The sequence below is a fragment of the Camelus bactrianus genome, chromosome 4 (genome assembly GCF_048773025.1).
Source record: "Camelus bactrianus isolate YW-2024 breed Bactrian camel chromosome 4, ASM4877302v1, whole genome shotgun sequence".
Lineage (NCBI taxonomy): Eukaryota > Metazoa > Chordata > Mammalia > Artiodactyla > Camelidae > Camelus > Camelus bactrianus.
Genome location: NC_133542.1, coordinates 66,414,154 through 66,433,672, shown reverse-complemented (window position 1 = coordinate 66,433,672; position 19,519 = coordinate 66,414,154). Strand labels below are relative to the sequence as shown.

At 44.8% G+C, this 19,519-nt stretch overlaps 2 protein-coding genes across 4 annotated transcripts in view; one reads left to right on the top strand and one right to left on the bottom strand.

Annotated features, from left to right (window-relative positions):
- MORN5 (MORN repeat containing 5) overlaps positions 1-1,926 on the bottom strand; it is a 41,200-nt gene extending 39,274 nt beyond the window's left edge. The window contains exon 1 of one of the 2 annotated variants that reach the window (XM_010956188.2): positions 1,827-1,926. In XM_010956188.2, the coding sequence (XP_010954490.2) occupies positions 1,827-1,873 (47 nt within the window). In that variant the 5' untranslated portion in view covers positions 1,874-1,926. Of the gene's footprint in view, positions 1-1,692 lie in introns of both variants that reach the window. The other variant, XM_074362173.1, reaches the window with a different exon arrangement.
- A 126-nt stretch (positions 1,927-2,052) lies between these two features.
- Positions 2,053-15,140, top strand: NDUFA8 (NADH:ubiquinone oxidoreductase subunit A8). 2 transcript variants are annotated; one of them, XM_045517583.2, is made up of 4 exons: positions 2,053-2,217; positions 7,887-8,050; positions 11,174-11,339; positions 12,961-13,113. In XM_045517583.2, the coding sequence occupies exons 1-4, from the start codon at positions 2,167-2,169 to the stop codon at positions 13,096-13,098; spliced, it is 519 nt and encodes a 172-aa protein (XP_045373539.1). In that variant the 5' UTR covers positions 2,053-2,166; the 3' UTR covers positions 13,099-13,113. The 2 variants fall into 2 exon arrangements, with proteins under 2 accessions (XP_045373539.1, XP_010954496.1); XM_010956194.3 differs by lacking the exon at positions 12,961-13,113 and adding an exon at positions 14,823-15,140 and having other exon boundaries at positions 2,057-2,217.
- The last annotated feature ends 4,379 nt before the right edge of the window (positions 15,141-19,519 follow it).

The window sequence follows — 19,519 nt, the reverse complement described above, 5'->3', positions numbered from 1 at the left end:
AGTCTCTCATCCGTAAAATGCAACATTGTTGAGATAATGGCAATAAAACTATAACAATGCTTGGTGTATGGAAGAGCTCAAAAACAATGTTGTTTTTACTTTGCTACAAGACACAGGAGAGAAACTTCTCTTCTTTCCTCCACCACTTTGCTTGAGATCACATCTGTCATCTCTAAGCATACTATCCATCTAAACCCTTCTCTGAGATTTGGCATCTCCCTCCCACTTTTTTTTCCCCTGCAAATTGGACATTTTTGCTCAGATGTTCTACAGACATCTCCAGCCCACACCAAAGAGAACTCATCCTCTCCTCCTCCTCCAAAGCAGCTCCTCCCCCATTCTCAATTTCCATGAATGGTATCGGAATTCTCTGGTTCCAAGCCTGGGGCTGGGCACTGGGCTGGGACCAGTCTCTGGTGGGACCAGGAGTCAATCAGTTGCCAAGTCCTGGCAATGGAATCCCCAAACTTGTTCTACATTTTTCTCTTTCTTGCAGCCTCACTGTGTCCATAGTGGTCCAGAGTTCTGCTGCCCCTTACTGGGATGATAACGATGGGCTATCATCTGAATGATCACTATCTCCACTCTGCCTCCCTACCTCCCTCTTTCCACCCTTCCTTTCCTCCTCTCTCTCTTCTTCTCTTCCATTTTTCTTTTATTCATTCAAAGTGAAAGCCTTCATTTTAAATTCAATAAATTAAAAAGAACAAAGAGAGCCCCTTTATAATGAAGATGTCAATCCTTACGAGGATGTGATGACAATATCTCAAATATCATTCATTCATTCACTCATTATCTTATTCATTCAGTCAGCCAACATTTACTGAGTGCCTGCCAGACAGAAGCACTATGAGGAGAGAAACAAAGATGAAATAAATTAGATTTCCTAATGCTCAGCACTACCAAGGGTCTATCAGTGGCTCCTCCCACTCAAAGAATTGTGCACGGTATTCCAATCTCTCTACACCAGAGTACAGAGCCCCTGCTTATCTTAGGCTCCCTCTTTCCTACAGGCATATCCTACAATGCAGTCAAACTGAACTGCCTGCTCTTCCCCTTATAAGCCCTCTGAGCCATTGCTCATGCTGTTCCCTCTGCCTGGAAACATCCTTCACCTTGCATCGCCACCCAACTAAATCCTACCCAAACTTCAGGGCCCATTTCAAATAGTATCTCCTCCATGAAGCCTTCAAGGACTGCCCTAACTAGATGCATCCTCTGCAGGGGCCCAAGAGCAGGACTCTATAGTAAAAAGCATGTGGGCTTTGGAGTCAGACCTGGGTTTTAATCTGTGCCCTGCGAAACGCCAACTAGGTGACTTCGGGCACGTTTTGTAATTACTTTGTGTCTCACTTCTCCCAGCAGTATAATGGGGATGATGATATATATCTCATAGGGTTGCTGTGAGGAGGGGCAGAGTCACACAAAGCCACTATCTGAAAGTATCTTCATCTATTTGTTGACTATATGCCAACTAGACGATAGGCTCCATGAGAGCAAGGATCTTGGCATTTTTAATATTCTTATCCCTATATCTAAAACTGGCAGGTAGCAAACACACAAACATACAGGTATACATGGAATGGATGTATCTCAGCTCTGCCGTTTATTAGATATGTGTCCTTGAGCAAGCTAATTCACTTCTCTGGATCTCATTTTCCTGAAATGTAAAATGAGAATAAACATTCCTACCTGAAAGGGTTGTCCTGAAGTTTAAAAAGGATGTTTGTGAAAGTATCTGCTACGGGGTCCTTTGCAAAGGCAAAAAGACAGCTGTCTTTTCCCAGTCACAGATGTTCAAGACATAGTGAATCAGAGGCCCTTACCTCCCATCTACAAATTCCCCAATATACTGGCTTCCGGTGTACTCCATGGCGCCTGCCTCTTAGCTTCCAGCCCTCGGGATCCCGGAGTTTGTGTATACTGTCTCACTATGACAACCAGGAGGGATGGGCGGAGCCTAGACGAAGCCCCGCCCCCAGGGTCCGCGGAACTTCCTAGTTTTGCGCATGCTCTGTGCCTCGCAGTTGGGCAGAGTAGTGCGCCTGCGTGCCGCCGCTGCGCATGCGCAGGCGCTAGGTGGCTCTCGGCGGTCGAAAGGGGAGTTCAAGGAGACGGGGGCGACGCGGCTACGGGCACCTCCTCGGGGTCGGGGCTACAGCCATCATGCCGGGGATAGTGGAGCTGCCCACTCTGGAGGATCTGAAAGTGCAGGAGGTGAGGCTTGTCCGGAGGACAGACAGGCGGGGCGTAGGGCTGCAGCTTTCCGGGCCTGGGCCCAGCCCTGCTTGAACTCGGCGGACCCTGGGCCCCGGGTCCCCCCCCCAACCCCAGGCCCACAATTCATACACAGACTGGCCCTTGGACGCTCCCTCCTCAGTCCGAGGAACGCCCCACCGCGGTCCCATCCCTCAGTAGCTCGAGAAGTGTCCTCCCCATCCCCACAGCGACCTGTGCTTCTCCTATACGTGAATAATGATGGCACTTTTACCACTTTACTTTATGTCACTAGGTACTCAAACGTTCCTGTAACGTGCGTGTACTACCCACGGTGCTCACAGTCGGGGAAGAGAGTCACCTTAAAATAGCAAAAAGCATTGTTTAAAGTGCATTGGAGTGGAGCTATTAAGCAAGGAGGTGATACTAAAGAGTGAATTTGCTAACGGCCTGGAAAAGCATTTGGTAATAGGACATTTAAAGCATTCGTTTATTCAAGCGGTATCATTTGAATAATTACCATATGCACGTAACACTGGAAAATGAGAGAGAGAGTCCCTGCCCTCATAGAGTTTATAGTCTAATAGGGAGACAGACACATAAAGTGACAAAGTACAGTGTAGTTAGTGCTAGGAGAAGTGAAGACCATATAATACTAATTATAGCAAACGTGATCAAGCCTTTTCTAGATGCCAGGCAGGATGCTGATTATGAACATTAATTCAACGGATCCTCCCAGCAGCAGTGAGGAAGGATATAATTGATCTCTCTGTGTTACCGATAAGGAAACAGGTCCTGAGGGGAGTGATTTGCCTAACATTACATGGCCAGTAAGTGGCAGAGCTGGACTCAGGGCTGATTTCAAAACCTGTGCTTCTCAACTACCGTATTATGGGCAAACGCTCCAAAGAGCTTGAGGGCTTAGCAGCACCTTTGTGTTCAGGGGGACACGTGCTGTTTGAGGTGCTGAGCCAGGAGAGGTACCTTGGGCTGAGGCAGAACTGGGAAGCAACTGAGCTTCTGCGCAGACTGAGCACTTTGGACTTTATCTTGTAAGTGAGGTGGTGGGGAGAGGGAGGATTTTAAGGCAGAGGAGAGCCCTGCAGAAGTGGATAATCAGGCTACTTTGGAAGAAAGGGAAGGCATGCAAAAAATTACGTGCCAGAAATTATATCCCAGGCACTGTGTTAAGTGTTCTGCCTGCATCACTTCACTTCATCTTATATGCCGGTGACAATGGCAACTTATTTTCCTCAGATGAAGACATTTCTAGCTGTGTCCAGGGACTTTATAATAAAGTGACATTGTCCAAAAGGTGAGGGGTAGGTGCTGCCAACAGTCAGTCTTTTGTGTCCTGCCCCTGCTGTGAAGTTGGGTTAGTCTTGAGTTGCTGTACTTTTCATTGGAGCTTTAATTTGGTTCAGCAAACATCTGAGGTTCTACTTCCTGCAAGTATCCTATTTCTGGAGTAGATTTGCCTTTAAGGTTCACACAGTTGAACTGAGAAACAGATAGTTACACAAAATAACCAAAATATAAGACAAAGTATGATTAAATTGCTGTGGAAGAGGGGCAGGCATGGTTTAAGAAAAGAGAGTAGGATTTGAGGTTGTATCTAAATTGTAGGCCTAACCATTTGGTTACCTTGATTAGTCGCTTTTCCCATTTGCAGACACAGTTATTTTATTTGTAAGATGAAGTGATTCCAGCTGTAGAGTTCTCTGAGGTTATGCAGGCAGCAGAGGAAGAACTTCTTGGGGTGTAATAAGACTTGGCAAAATGGCGTTTGAAGGAGGGCACTTTTAGGCAGAGGTGGAGAGAAGAGCTTTCTAAACAAGACAGGAAATGAGCAAAGGTGAGCAGATGGGGGAAGTCAGGGGCCCAAGAACGGGTTCTGGGAACAGTGAGTTCAGTGCCCTGGAGAACAGCTGGTACCTTTTTGAAGTCTGGTGGGTGAGAAGGCCGGAAAGATTGTTGGGTCTTTGAATACCTCGTAAGAAGCTTAGGCTTTATTCTGCTGTTAAGCCTGAATCCTTCAAGGGTTTTGTGGCCAATTTGTTGTAATAGCAGAGTGAAATAAGATCGTCTTTTAGGAAGATGACTCCAGCAGCTCCGTGAAGAGCGGTTGGAAGAGAGGAAAAGAACAAGGAGACCAGTCCTGGTGACTGTTGAGGCCATTGAGGAAGATATTAATGACCCCAAGACGACTGGTGACTGTGGTTATAGAGAGGAAAACGCGTTTATCTAGACTTGATCAGACTTGGCCATGACTTAGATATCAGAGGCAGGAAAGCTTGAGGACTAAGTGTCAGATTTGCAGCCTGATAGTAGGACTGGGGAAGCCAGAGGGAGCAGTTTTGAGAGGCACATTAAACCCGTTTTGCGCCTCATGGACTTTGGAGTTATGACACAGGCCTGTGGGAAATAGTCAGAAGCCTTGGACTGGAAACTTCTTGTACACGTTGATAATTTTGAGTAAAAATATACCTCATTTATGATGCGCTTTCTCTGTGTATTTTTATGTGTGTTAACTCATTTAATCCTCACAACAGTTCCATCATATAAGGACTTTCGTCTTCCATTTTACATGAATTAAGCAAGATACAAGGCCTAGTATAAATGTAAGCCCCACAGAAAGAGGTGCAGGCCTGTTTAAGGAAGAGGGAATGGGACTTGAAGACTGGTTGTGGGTTGTGGGAGTTTTTCTGCCTTCCTCTCCACACCTGCAGGCCGTTCGGACCTGCTGAGCAGCGAGGCTGTTACCAGGACAAACTGAGGGAAGATGCTGGAATTCTGTGTTCTGTGAGACAAAGGGAGCTGAGTGAATCTGAGAGGGTGTATTTCTGGTGAGCGGCTGTGAAAGGGTGCCAGTTCTGCTGGAACGCTTCAGTCTTAGTGGAGAAGCTGGTGAGGGAGACAGTGGTGTCTGGAGTTCTTTGCCCCTTGGTGGCTGTGAATGCTGTGGGAAGAGGCCGGATCGGAGGTCACAGACTCTGGTGCCCGTTCGGCCCTTCCCACCGACTGGCTGAGCTGTCTTCAGCGCGTCTCTCTTTTTCCTCCAGAAGTAGATTCAGTGAGTGGGGCTCACCCTTTATTCCCCTGGGACAGGGCCTATTTTACACACTCAACAACATGATTTGATTTGGATGAAACCTCTGCATTCATAGGAAAGTAAAGAAAAGAAAGCCATACCAATCAATGATAAAATAAATAAATAAAAAATAAACTAACAAAAAAAAAAAAAAAAAAGAAAAGAAAGCCATAGGCTTTTGGGGGCATGACAGCCGTGAAGGCATTGGAGTGACTAAAGCAGCCATTGAAAGTGTTTTAAGGCATTTGACAAGGAAATAAATACAGTTAACTTGATTTTTAAAATATATTAAGGTTTAAAAAAAGCTTGAATCTTGATTTTTAGTCTCCCAGCTCTTTATAGGCAATATAGCAAGCAAGTGTGTACCTCTCAATTAACCTAGACTATTATCAAAAACTGGAGTACAAAATTTTATACGAATTTATTAGAACTGACATGGCAGATTTCACTCACAACATAGAGTCACGTTTGCATTGATAATTACAGTAGTTGTATATTAGTAGTCATAGTCATAACTTTATCCTCCTCTTCCTGTAGTGTGTAGATGAAGTATCTCTCCATCTTTCCTTGCCTTTTATCTTATTATTAATATTTAACCTAAGCTGTGTGAAATTCCTAAAAATGAAATTACAATTTTTATTATTATAAAAATAATTATAAAATTATTCTCATAAAAATTCTTAATAAATATTTGCAAATCAAATCCAGTGGTTTCTTAATGCATAATACACTGTGACAGACTAGATTTTATTCTAGGTACAGTGGATCAGTTTTAGAAAGTTAATGCTCTGTACATTTATAGGTTAATGAAAAAGAAGCCTGAAAATTTCAGTCTTTCCTGGTGGAGAAAACAACAGTAAAACATAGCCAGTTATGACTAGAAAGAAACTTCCCTAATGGGGACCGTCCAAACAGGTATACCCCTGGTACCAACAGCCAGTATCATACCAAACTGCTTTACAGTTTAGAACAAGGCAGGCATGTCTTCTGCCACTGCTGTTTGTCTGTGTCATCCTGGAGGTTTTGGTCAGAGCTTTAAGATGGAAAAAGAAAAGAAGAAGGACAAAAAAGTATAAATATCAGAGAGGAAGGGAGGCAATTTTTATTTGTAAATGGAAGTTTTTCTGTTCATACTCTTCAGTTTCATATCAGAATTGACAAGAACTCGGTAAACTATGGCTGAAGAGAAGATGCAGTGTACAAACAAGCAGTAACCAACTTGAAAATCTAAGGGAAGAAATATCCTATTTTGATAGTATCAAAAACAAGAAAAGACTGAGGAATAAACAAGAAATATGCAAGATTTCTATATGAAGGAAACTGTAATTTTAACTGAAGGAGGTAACAGTGACCTACGTAGATGGAGAGATGCACTATATTCTGGATGGGAAGGTGTCATTCATGTGTTCTTGTCTCTTTTGTAACTTACATCCCTTACTGCTAGCAGAGACTGCCTGACAGCATTTGTACTGGACGCTGTTTCCAGTGCTTGGTGAGCATGGTAAACATTACCTTAAATATAGTTTCATTTAGGGAGCGTGGACATCTTCACAGTATCGGGTCTCTGTTGAAAACAAAATCCCTACCCTCTTGGAGCTTACGTTCTAGTGGTCACAGGTAGAGTGACCGCTGGTGCTAGCTTATGTAAGATGACTCGGGAGGGACTATCTAAGGAGATGAAATGTGAGCAGAGACCCAATGTTGTACAAGTGCCCTTTTCCTTCGATTTTGATATATAACTAAACTTAGTGCCTTCCAGCGCAGGTTATCGGGAAGGGCTGTTCATCTGTAGGAACAGCTAAAGCGATCTGGAACAGAAGACTAATGAGGGCGGTGGTCGCCCCAGACATCAGAATGTTCTGTTGAGTTACAGTCATTCAGACGTTGTGGTGTTGGCACAGGAGAGGGTGGTACAGAGAAGAGGCCAGCAGGACCCCGCGCAGCGAGTAGACAGGCCCTGGACCGTACCGGGAGCTAGCTGTAACTCAAAACTGTGTTTCTCAAGAAAATGTACTGGCGTGTAAATGAGTGAGGCTGACAGTCACAGCGATGGCTGCTGTGGACCTACTCTAGAATTTTAAAAATATTAACAAATTTAGTACTTTATTATTAATAATAACTTGCTGGACTAGATGCGTTTACTGAACCTCTCCAGGCTCTAATCTTCTGTGGTCTTTGGGGAATTTTCTATAACCTTCTGCTATTACTTTTAAAGATTCATCAATGCTCCTCAGGGTTGATTCCTCCCCTCATATCGCAGAAGCCTCATCTTCCTTCAGAGCCGCACTGCCTCTCCCATAAAGATCTGTTAGGGCTGTCGTTTCCTTAAGGTCTAACATGGGGATAGAAATGTCAGCCTAATGTGATTGTCACAAACGTGTGGGAGACCATGTATGTGGAAGCGCTTTGTGATCTCCTAGGCACTGAAGGTCATAAGGGAGGATTATGCGAGTCTCCTGTCTTTGGTCTTCTTGGCAGTCAGAACGGTGCTCCCGTTCTGTCCCCTCGGGTTTGACCGGTGGGAGGGGACGTTGAGGAAGTGATGTCCCGGTCACAGGTCTGTGGTCCTTCTCCCCAGGTGAAGGTCAGCTCCTCTGTGCTGAAGGCCGCCGCCCATCACTACGGCGCTCAGTGTGACAAGCCCAACAAGGAGTTCATGCTCTGCCGCTGGGAGGAGAAGGACCCGAGGCGGTGCTTAGAGGAAGGCAAGCTTGTCAACAAGTGTGCCCTGGACTTCTTTAGGTGAGGTCTCGTCCCGCTGGTGCCTGTTTGGTTGAAACATCAAGGTGTATGGAGCTCAGTAAACGTCTAGCTAATTAAGTAGAAGGATAATTTTACTGACTAATTTTAACAGGAAACGGAAGGCTTTGCAATCCGACCAAAGTTGTAAAGCACACAATAAATGATAGTAATTTCTGTTCCTTGTTTTTATAATTTGACACATTCTTTAATTTCCATGAATCTCCATTTGCCAATGGTAGACTAATACCAGTCGCATAGGATCGTTGTGAGAAATTTGAAAGGGCACGTGAAAATACTTAGCCCGCGGCCTGCTAGCAGGCATTCGCCAGATTGTTATCCTTGTGACTGCTGCAAAACACACAGTTACGATGGGAAGGACACTGTGTTCAGGGTCAAGTTTTTAGGTAAGCCACTGTATGTGATACTATAAGTGGAAAAAAAACCCTCAAAGTGTAATACCAGAAAAAGATTTTAACACGATATTAGTCAGAACTCTATTAAAGGGACAGAAACTCAACTCAGAGGGAGTTGGCTTATGTAACTGTAAAGTCCAGAAATGGGACTGGCATCAGGCAGGGCTGGATTCAAGAGCTCTGATGACTTCCCATCTACCTGGTGTCTTTTTGCTTCACCTCTTTTCCTTCAAGTTGCTTAGTTCTGCTTTTCTGTCAAACTCATTTTCAGAGAGACTCTTTCCTTGCTGTAGCAAAGATGGCCAGCAGCCGCTCCGAGCAGCTGTGCCACTTGCTTGGCAGACAGACACAGACAAAAAGCCACCCAGCAGCATGAGCAGAAGTCCCTGGACGGAGTCCAGTTGGCCTGGCTGGTCGACTTCGTGTGCATGTCTTTGAATCAGCTGTGTTTCGGGAGATAAAGTGCTGTGGGTGGTCAGGCCTGAAGTGGGGAGTAGACTCAGATTCATCACATTCACAGCATTCACATTGTTGAGAGGGAGGGAGAGGTTGTTCCCCAAAGGAAAATTAGAAGGATGTTGCAGAAGAATGGGGAATGACTGCTAGCCAGGCAAAACCCACAGATGTGCCCTACGATGACGTTGGAGGAAAAAATTCCTTCACACAAAGCTGCTTTCCCTGTTCCTTGGCTTCTGCTGTCTTTGTCTACATGCAAAGATATTTTTGTGCTGAACGTCATAGTGTACATACATTTTAAAATTCATTTTTCACTGGAAACTGTTGGGAACATTCTTTCACGTTGCTCTGTCTTGGTGACCGTTATTTCTAATGGCCATGTAATATATTCCCTCAGTAGATAAATCAACCATAATGTACCTCAGCAAGTCTTGTCACTAAACACCATTGTTGATTTCAGTTTTTGATTGTTTTGGAGAAATCAGCAGTGATAACCTTTGTGTAAAGATCGTTCTCATTTTTAAAATTAATTCCTTGGCAAACATTTTCTAGCAGTGAGATTTTTCTGTAAAAGGTTTTGAACATGGCTTATGGCTCTTGAACTATGGGGGCCATTTCTTTTGAAGTTGGGTCGGTGTATGCTGTCCTCAGCACTGTACCCTGGTATCCCTCACCAGAATTGCACATCATTTAAATATTTGATAGGTACAAAATAGTATTTTATTCTTGCTTGAATTTGCATGGATTTGATTGCCAATAAGGTGGAATGTGTGTTCATTTAAAAAAAATTATTTTCTAGGAGAACTTTGGCAAAGCATTTTTCCTTTTGACTCAGAGGGAGTGTATTTATGTGGGAAATGTTTGGATTTCACAAGCTCCTGCGGTGCCCGACCGCCTCCAGAAGCGGGGCTCCTCCTGCTGACATTGCTTGCTGTAAAGCACTCAAGGAAAACTGGCTGCCAGGCGTGGGTGCCGGGATAACAGAGTCCAGGACACGGACCTAAGCGCCAGAGAGTGGTTTGCAGCCCTTCCCCCGCCGCAGCATCCTGGAGGAGTACGGAGCTCCCACTGGGAGCAGCGGCTCACTGCCAGAGTGATTCTCAAGTAGAGGTTGGCGGGTGTAATTTTGTGGACCCTCGAAGTCCAGGTCAGTGCAGCTAGAGATAATCCAGAAACGCCCCCAGCGCTTTGACACGCCTTCTTTCTTCTGGGTGCACAGCCCGTCACCCCCAAGGTTACACTCAAAATCCATGGAAGGGTACATAAGAAAGTGGTAATGTTGGTCGTCTCCCAGGAGGGGACCTGAGCAGGAATGGAAAACCAGTTTTTCTCTGGGAGTTCCTTTGGCCTGAGGTTCTTCCTGAGACGTGTTAAATGAGACTCCTGTGTGGAGTCTGGCTGGATCCTTGGAGTGTGACAAGCAAGCACATCATTATTACTCCACCGGTGGGGAGGTGCTCCGTTTCTACCGCCTCAAGTATGGCTTATACCTAAAATAACGGTATTTTAGTCTTGCTTGAATTTGCATTTATTTGATTTCTAGCAAACTTGAATGGTAAGAGAAGGGGAATTTTGCAAAATAATTGAGACTTACCCCTTTTATGCACAAAAGTTACTTTAACCATTTTTGGTGGCCACAAAATGAATTATATGTATGCTCTGCTGCTTCTTAACAGAGAACAAATATATTATAACTTTCTTCTTAATGACAGGGATTAATCTGTTTTTGTTCAGTGTACTAATAGAGCGAAGTCCTTGAGCTTTGGTGAAGTGTTGGGCAGTTTGCCTCTACACTGAGTGACCCCAGGATCCTTGTTAGTTTGTGGGTTTGCTTTTTAGAATTCTGTCTCCCCCTTTGCCTTTGTCTGTCACCTCTGACTTCTGTCAGCATGCCCATCTCTGAGTATGCCTCCTTCTCTTCGCAATTTGCTAAGCTGGTAATCTTTAGACTTGGATCTGAAAAGAATAAATAGGTCCCAAGTGAGGAGTTCTCTTAGTAAAATATATATATACCTTAGACCAGAGTCTTTTGGCATTTCTTTTCATTTGTTTTTGCTACACAAAGAAATTAGATCTTACTCCTCAGAAGTCTTTTTTTAACTTACTGGTTCTTAACCTAAGGATCTCCAGGTAGTCTTGTAAGTGAGGAAAGGTACTCCCGTGCCTTTCAAGAAGCAAGGCTGCGTATTTGAGGTCTGTACCACATTTTCCCCCACTTTTTTTGCACTGTCATTGTTCAGGCCCTGTTTTCCAGGCAGATAAAGCTGCACTGTGCGGAGCCGTTCACAGAGTACTGGACCTGCCTTGACTACTCCGGCCTGCAGTTGTTCCGTCGCTGTCGCAAACCGCAGGCCAAGTTTGACGAGTGTGTGCTGGACAAACTGGGCTGGGTGCGGCCCGACCTGGGAGAGCTTTCCAAGGTAACGCGGCCTCCTGCTGGTCTCTCACGGGGCTGGGGAGGCAGGAGGTGGTCTGGAAAGCATCTCCTGTGAGTGCAGACCTGATGTGAGGAATCCAGATTGGCCAGTCAGCCTAACTAGGGAGTGGCTGTGCACAAACCAGAGAGGGGTTCATTTAATAGAAATGTTCCTTTAAGTAGATCTTCCAACATGTGCAGATTTGTTTTAATTAATTAGCTAACAGAGGAACAGAAGTGGGTAGATGAGAACAAACAAAATGTTAGGGGACACTGTCAGTTGAAAACATGGAGGTTATTGTGGGGAAATAGGTTCAGGGTTATGTCAGATTTTTCGGAAACATACCTAGGATTGAAAAAACAAAACAAAACAAAACCCAAAATGTAATGCTTGAAGTTTAAAAGGCACGTTTTCCTGTTCTTCCTTCTGTATTTTCTGTCTCGATTGTGACACCACCATCTATTGAAACGTCAGAGCTAGAAACCTGAGTGTCTTTGTCTTCGCTGTCCTCTCTTTTTTCCTTTATGCATTCCTCAATTCCTGTTTATCAGCGTCTCCTGGGATATTTTTTGAATCCTCTCACTATCCCTGCTGTTTGGACAGGAGTTCTTAGTAACTGGGCTACTTGAATTTCTGGGAATGGAGGGTGGAGCAGTTCAGAGTTTAGAAGACAGTGCATCCTCTGAAATTGAAGAATTTAAGATACACTTACATCTACATTATAGCCATAATCTGTGTGGAAAGTAAATCAAATACCACTTTCGTTAAAAAAAAAAAAACTTTTCAAGGGACCCCTGTTTACTTACAGAACAAAGCATCCCCTCCAAATCCTGACATACACGACCCTTTGTGATCTGACGCATCTCTGCTTCTTGAGCCTCGTCACCCTCCGTTCCCTCTGGGAAGCGTACATAGCAAAGCGTGGAGGGAAAAAACTCTGGTTTTGAGTGGAGACCAAGAGTAGATCTGACTCTTAGTTTCATTGCCTAATTGCTATGGAATCTTGATCAAATTGCTTAATATTTCCTATCCTACCATATTTACAAAATGGGGCCAGTATGAATTCCTGTTTTTCTGTGAGCACTAGGCTGAGGAGCCTGTGTGACCCCCCAGCACAGTGCCTGGCACACAGATCCACAGTTACGTTCCTTCTCTTCCCTGTGTGTGTGGCATCTGTGGACAGTTGGGTCCTGAGCTTGTTGTTGTAAATAGAGGGATGGCTTAGCAATTTTTTTTTTTTATTGTATCTGGCTTATCTTTACTTCAGATACCTTCTTTTGCTGCACTGAACAAATTATTTTAATAGTTGATAATTCTAAGTTGGAAAGTGGTGGAACTTACACATACGGTAAAGAAAACTACCTATTGTCATTTCTGTCCCATGAAAGGGGAATTAACAGATCATGCTGTTAAGAAAGCATATTTACTCCTGAATCTTAGTATTAGCATTTTTAAAAAACCTGTAAAAGAAAAAGGTATTGTTATCCTAACTCTTCTCAAAGGTGTTTTTTTGAAAGGATTATTAGCTTTAATTATACTTAGATTCAGTATCCAATCTCTTTATAGGAAGGTGATGATCTAGAAAGCTGGATAAGGCTCATTTTGGCTTCTTTCACTTGTGCAGTCTGTTTCCACTGGACTCCCTGCCCTCCTGTGTGCCCCTAGCGAACTCCTGCTCACTGGTCCAGTCTCAGCTCAGACGTCAGGTCCGTCTTTGAAGTTTCTGACTTTTCTGGGCAGAACTGCTCTCTCTCACCGATAAGTCTATCATCCTGATAATATTAATACTGAAAACAGCTTACTGTGGAGCACCTGCTCCACACATCAGGCACTTCACATAGGTTATCCTAATACCCTGAGGGCTGCTGACAGCCTGTTTTACAGATGGGAAATTGAAGGCTAAGGAGGTTGCCCAAGGTCATTTACTGAGCAATTAGTTTGGCCACATGCTTCTGCTCCTTTTCTCTTCTGAGTGGAGTAGAAGAGGATGTTGTTTCATTGTCTTTTCCACAGTAATTTGTCCTTTAAAGGGGTCCTTTCATTACTTTTTTCTAGATTTATTTCACAGACGTCTTGAATTCCTTAAAGGAGCATCAAATGCCAGCTGGAGGCATTTGGAATTACTCTGTCAAGCAGTAAGGAACCATTAGTGATCTCTAATTATAGCAGAGAGATGAGAACACTGTTTTAAGAGCAAATAAAAAACTATTCTGGACTCGCAGTCAGAAGACTGGGGTTCCAGCTCCAGCTCTGACATTGACTGTGTCTTGATCTTGGACAAGTCAGCCATCGCTGGTCCTCTTCTGTGAACTAGAGTAATCAGTGTGCCTAAGGGTGGTTGTAGTGATGATTGTGTGATTGTGTACATGGAAACTCTGTTCACAATAAGTCATTTTTGAAATTGTACATCTGAGAAGATTAATCTGGTCATGTTACATGGAGTAGCTTAGAGTTCAGACCACTAGTTAACAAGACTGTTAATAACCATGGCCTTCTGTCTTTCTGCTTCTCTGGGCCTCTTTAAAATGAGAACAGTTTCTGTTGAGTGTTGGATGGAAATTTTTGTGGGCTAATGTGGACGTGAAACATCGTCCACCTCTCTTCCTGTTACATAATTCAGTGTCTCACTCTCGCCTGGCCGTGGGCTCAGCGCCCTCTGGTCTAGTAGCTTCTGGACCTTCCGGCCTACAGATGTGCACCTTGCTGCTTCCCTGTGTTGGGTTAAAATTCAGACACCTTCCCATATCATTCAGTGTCCTTCATCGCCTGGCCCCTGCCTCCCAGTGTAGCGTGTAATTTAAAAGTACAGGCTTTGGAGTCGGGAGATCTGGCTTTGAGTGCTGGTTCTTCCATTGTTAGCTAGGTGGCCCCGGTGAACCTCTGCACACTGACCTCTGAGGAGTGTGAGAATGTACTGGAATAATGCACTCGGTGTCGTTTCTAACAGCAGGACGTGCTTGGTTGGGGGGTGCACCTCCCTCCACTCTGCATGGAGCCTTGCTTTGGCCCTTCCAAAGACGTGTTTCTCTGTCTTCATGTGGACTGTTTGTTTACTTGGAAGGTCTTCCCCGCTCTAATCTTCTAATGGGCTCCTGCTCATCCTTCAGGATGAAGCTGAACGTTACGTCTCTGAAACAGTCCAGGCTCCTGCCCTTGAGGATGGGTGGGTGTGCAGGGAACTTGCTGCCCGGGCACTCATTCGCCGCTCAGATGTGGGAAGGCCTGGGGTGGGGGTGTTCCTGTCTGGCTCCTTCACTGAGGACAGTGGGAACCTTGTTCTCTCTGTATCCCTAACTTCCACGTGGAATGACACAAAGTAGGCATTCTGAAATATTTACTCAGGGTTAAATGTGATTTGTGAGGGCTTTAAAGAAGAGGAGTGGCCAGGGCAGCAGGAGCGGAGAGGAGACACCGGGAGGTGTGTCTGTGGTCACAGCTACTCCACCTGACTTTCCACTTTGCTTCTTTCCTCTTCACCCTTTGCAGGTCACCAAAGTGAAAACAGATCGGCCTTTACCAGAGAATCCCTATCACTCAAGAGCAAGGCCAGAGCCCAACCCTGAGATAGAAGGAGATCTGAAGCCTGCCAAACATGGCAGCCGCATCTTTTTCTGGACCACGTGAGGATGGGTCCATGGCCCACACCCGTCACGCGCCAGGCAGTGGTTGATGACAACTTCATGCAGTTTGCCTCGACCGATAGAGGGTTCTTTCCGGGATCACAAACATTAACGAAAACGTTAATTTATGTGACTTGGCAGTTATTCTATACCATTTCCTGCCCATTAAAATTTTTAAAGGAAATGGTTGTATTTTATTATGTTTTATATAACCTTTTGGCCTTTAAAGATGACTTCCCCTCGCTTTTTCTTCTTGTGGTCCTGCCTGTTCCTCTCTCTTTGCTTCAAGCAGGCATTGCCAGCGTGGCCGGGGAGCCGCGTGCTATCACGAGAAATGACTGTGGAAAGGAAAGGCTTTGTTACCTGAGGCGGCACCTCGGGGCCTGTCTGTGTTCACACATTTTGAAGTCTCAACTTTCTTTCTTCCCATCCAGCATCTCAGATTTCCCTTAAGGTCATGCAAGGGAAGCGTCCAGGATAGGAGAAGTGAAGAAACACTTGAGCCTTGTGACTCAGGCCACGGGAGGGGCCTCCTGGCTGGGTCTTAGGCAGTCTCGCTCAGAGTTTCTTAAAGAACCAAACTTCCACCACTTCCCCTTGATATCCCATCCTCAAGCATTAGAACCCAGATGTTTTTCCTGATAGACAAGGGAGGTGGAGGCTGAGCTCCCAGCTCCAAAGCCAGGAAGTCGGGAGGTCTGAGTGTCAGTTCCAACCTTGGGTGTGTTTCTTAACCTCTTGTGAGAGGTTGAATTTGAGGACAAACTAAAGGGAACATGCTTATCTACCTCCCGGGCAGGTTAAAGCCACAAGTATTTATAAAGCTCTTTGGTTCAAAGCGCTATTACGTCTCTATTTTTCCTTTCATTCAATTCCTTTCTCACTACTAGGCTATTTCCCCTCCATCTCACTGGGTCACTTTATACCTTCTGGTCGTGGCCTTTAATTGCATCTGAAAAAAAAAAATGCATGAGTCTCAGTTCCCTGGGCCTTGGTTTCCTGTTTGCAGAGCTCTGAACAGCAAAGTTGTTGTATAGGAGGCTTCGTAAAGGCCTTTCCACCACCATTCTAGATACTGTAAGTGGGGAGATGGCTGTGAGACATTAGATGGGGTGCAGCGTCTGTTGCTCAAAGTGTTAGGACAGTTAAAAGACAACGCACTACATGATCTGCCTCACTCCTACCCGCACCCTGTTCTGACACCTTAGTTGGGAACATTTTGGATACACCTTAATGTCACCCATTCTGCACAGACAAGCTCCTTGCCAGCCACCTTTGCTGAATTCTCCAATTTAAGAAGAAAAAGAATTGGTTCTTAAATTTTTGAAACAGCTAAGGCAACACGCATTAACTTCCTGGTGGCCGAGTAATTCAGTCCACCCCTGGTGGGGAAAGTATGAGTGTGACCACAGATTGGTGCTTGTATGATAACCTCCAGCTATGTATTGCTTCCCTGGTTCTTTCTGCAAAGGAAGCTGAGACTTGCATAAATAGTAACAGATACTCACTGAGCCCTGTGTGCACCGTGCCCAGTGCTTTACGTGAGTCAACTCCTTCTATGCTCAGAGCCCTTTGAAAGGGTTTCTGTTACTCTGTCATGCTCGTCTCACAAATGGAGGAACTAAAGTTTAGGGAGAGGTTAAGGAGCCCCAGTCCTCATACATGAAATAGTAGACGTGGGATATGGATGAAGACCGTCTGATTCCAATGGCCACACTCTTGTCCTTCAAAGTCATCAGCGGTTCTCAGCCTTGGCTGCACTTTGGAATCACTTGGAGGCCTTTAAATACTGATGTCTGCATCCTACCCCGGAGAGATTCTGATTTAATTGGTCTGCGCTATGGCCAAGGCATGGAGGTTTTGAAAACTTCCCAGGTTGTTCTAAGGTAAAACCAAGATTTAGGGCCACTGATTGATTCTGTTTTTCCTTCTCCGTGCTGATTGATTTTTATGCATGAAGCGGGTCCGAGAGGTTAAGTGCTAGTAGTAGGTAGTTTAGTGGCTAAGCTGAGACGGAAGCCCTGATGCATCTATTCCAAAGTGCATACGTTTAATCTATACTACTGCATGTAAATCACCGGACGTCTTATTACATGCAGATTCTAATCCAGTGAGTCTGGAGTAGCACCTGAGATTTCTAGTAAGCTTGGTGCTTAACTACCTGAGTTTGGGATCCATGGTTCTCTATCCCGCTTCAGTGTCTAGCACCAGGCCCTCCCTCAAGGTTAATTCACCTCTTTAGAACCTAAGCAACAAGTCCTAAACAGTTAAAGGCCTCAAATTCAATTCTAGGTTGCTTTAACTTTTGCCCAAGTTGGATAGAAGTTCTTGCCTGCCCCCGCCCTCCACCCTTGCTTTGAATTCCTTGAACAAAGCAACTGACTTGACTTCCCTGTATTCTTGATGGAATGACACCACACCGTAACCTTCAATGACCTAAGAGTCCTAAGTAAAGATGGAATTCCTAAAATCTCTCACCACAGGTGCATTCACAATTTCAGTAGGTGAAAGGTCACAGAACAATTTGAGAGCAGCTAGTGCAAAGCATCTCTGAGCAGGGCTTCAAATAATAGTCAGAAAATCTTCCTGCTGGTTTGGTTTAAAAATAATGAGACTGATTCCTTACATTTCCAAAGGAAATTTATCTGCGCCCTTTCCTCTGCCAAGTCTGTTCCTGTCTTCCCTATCTGAGTGCGTGGCGCCTCCATCCTTCCAGTGTCAAAACAAGAGACGCTCCTGTGACCCCTTCCACTCGCTCCTCTGCGTGTTCCAATCGCACACCAAGTCCTGCTGAGTCCTATAACCTCTCACATTTGTTACTTCCTCTTTTATGTCACTGTCATCGTCCTAGCCTGTTTTTGTTCCCCTTGCCTGGATTACTGACGCTGCTGCCAGGTTGGTCTCCTACCGCTGCCTCGCCCTCCAGACCTCCCTCCAACTTGCTGCGTGTGCCTCTGACATGCCAAAGCCTTCGGTGACTCTGGGATGGCTGTTAACTCAAGTCCAAATCCGTGCTGGCATCCTGACACTCCATAATCCGGCCCTTGCCTAGCCCATTTCCCCCACTATTATCTTATGTCTCCTTATCATGTACCCTCCAGTCTCCCAAATGCCACTCCTCAAGAGTGTTTTCCGATTTCCAAATCTCCACTAGTGCCGCCGTCCACTTGTCGGCAAACAATCCTTCCCTTGTTTCTGCCTCTTGAAAGTTGACCCATCTCTCAAGACAAACACGAATGCTGTCTTCCCCAGGAAGTGTCCCTTCCTACAGCCAGAAGTGCTCTTTCCTGCCTTCGTTGTTCCCTTGACAGAAATGGCATGAGGGTTGAGCACAAGGACTCTGGAGTTGGGCTGTGTGGATCTGAATCGAGGCTCTGTCCTTTAATAGCTGTTTGGCCCGGGGCAAGTTACTTAACCTTTCTGTGCTTTATTCTCCTCATCTGTAAAATGGGGGCATAATAATAGTACCTATATCCTGGGATGGCTCTGAGGATTTAATGAGCCTTACACATGAAATGCTTAGTACAGTGTCAACAAATGATAGCAATTGTTACAGCACTCTACTAGGGTGACACCTGTTGTGGCACTTGGGTGTCTCTTGTCTCCCCTGGTCTTAGTTCTGTAAGATATGGACTTATGGCTTATTTATACTTCTATATTCTAGTGCCCATCACATGACAGACACCCAGGAAGTGATTAACTACTCCATGTTTATCTTTCCAAAGAACTTCCAAACCGCCTCCTTGCTATAAAACAACAAACAAATTAATTACGTAGAGAGAGGAGTAAATCTTTGAGGTTAAATTGCCATCTTTGTAGCATGAAATCCTGGCTGAAATGCTTTGGGTGTGATCAAAAACGTATGCTCAGGCTCCGAAATGGATCGTGACGTATTCGGTCTTCAAATGTACCAGTTGCTTCTACTGCATAGGACGTCTCCATTTGGGGTTGTGACATCTAGGTGTGTCTTGATCATTTATAATACATATCACAAGTAATTTGTTTTAATAGGGTATTAAAATTTATAAATGTATTTACTTTAAAAATAAATTAGAACAGATGCAAGAGATTAGAGAGAACTTACCCCAGACTTTGTATCTGAGGAGTTAAGGTCTGGGTGATCGATCTAGGGAAACAAATGCAGGTTGTCTGGTTCCAATGGCCGCACTCTTGTTCTTCAAAGTCTGAATCTCATCCTTGGATGCACATTAGAATCACCTGGAGACCTTGAAATACTGGTGTCCGGATCCCACCCCCAGACCTTCCAGTTTAATTGGTCTGCATATACTCACATATGCTTTCTTCCATGGGAGAAGAGAGGTGTAGTTGCAGCTACTACCCTGGAAATACATTAATGAATTCATTCAGCAAATATTTTACATCTTGCTTTGTGCTGGTTACCATTCTAGGCATGAGTGATGAACACGATAGTCAGGGGCCCTGCTCTCCCAGGGCTTCCATTCCAGTGATGGGGGCAATAAACTGCTAAACACAGAGAAATGAGATGATTGCAGGTTGGGATGAGTCTGGTGAAAGGAAATAGCTGGGGGGTGAGGCTATATT

What these genes read in the sequence shown, in the direction of transcription:
- NDUFA8 (XM_010956194.3), top strand. Translation starts at nt 2,167, where the DNA reads ATGCCGGGGATAGTGGAGCTGCCCACTCTGGAGGATCTGAAAGTGCAG. An exon ending in AGGATCTGAAAGTGCAGGAG is followed by an intron (nt 2,218 to 7,886) that starts GTGAGGCTTGTC and finishes CCTTCTCCCCAG; the next exon opens with GTGAAGGTCAGCTCCTCTGT. An exon ending in TGTGCCCTGGACTTCTTTAG is followed by an intron (nt 8,051 to 11,173) that starts GTGAGGTCTCGT and finishes CCTGTTTTCCAG; the next exon opens with GCAGATAAAGCTGCACTGTG.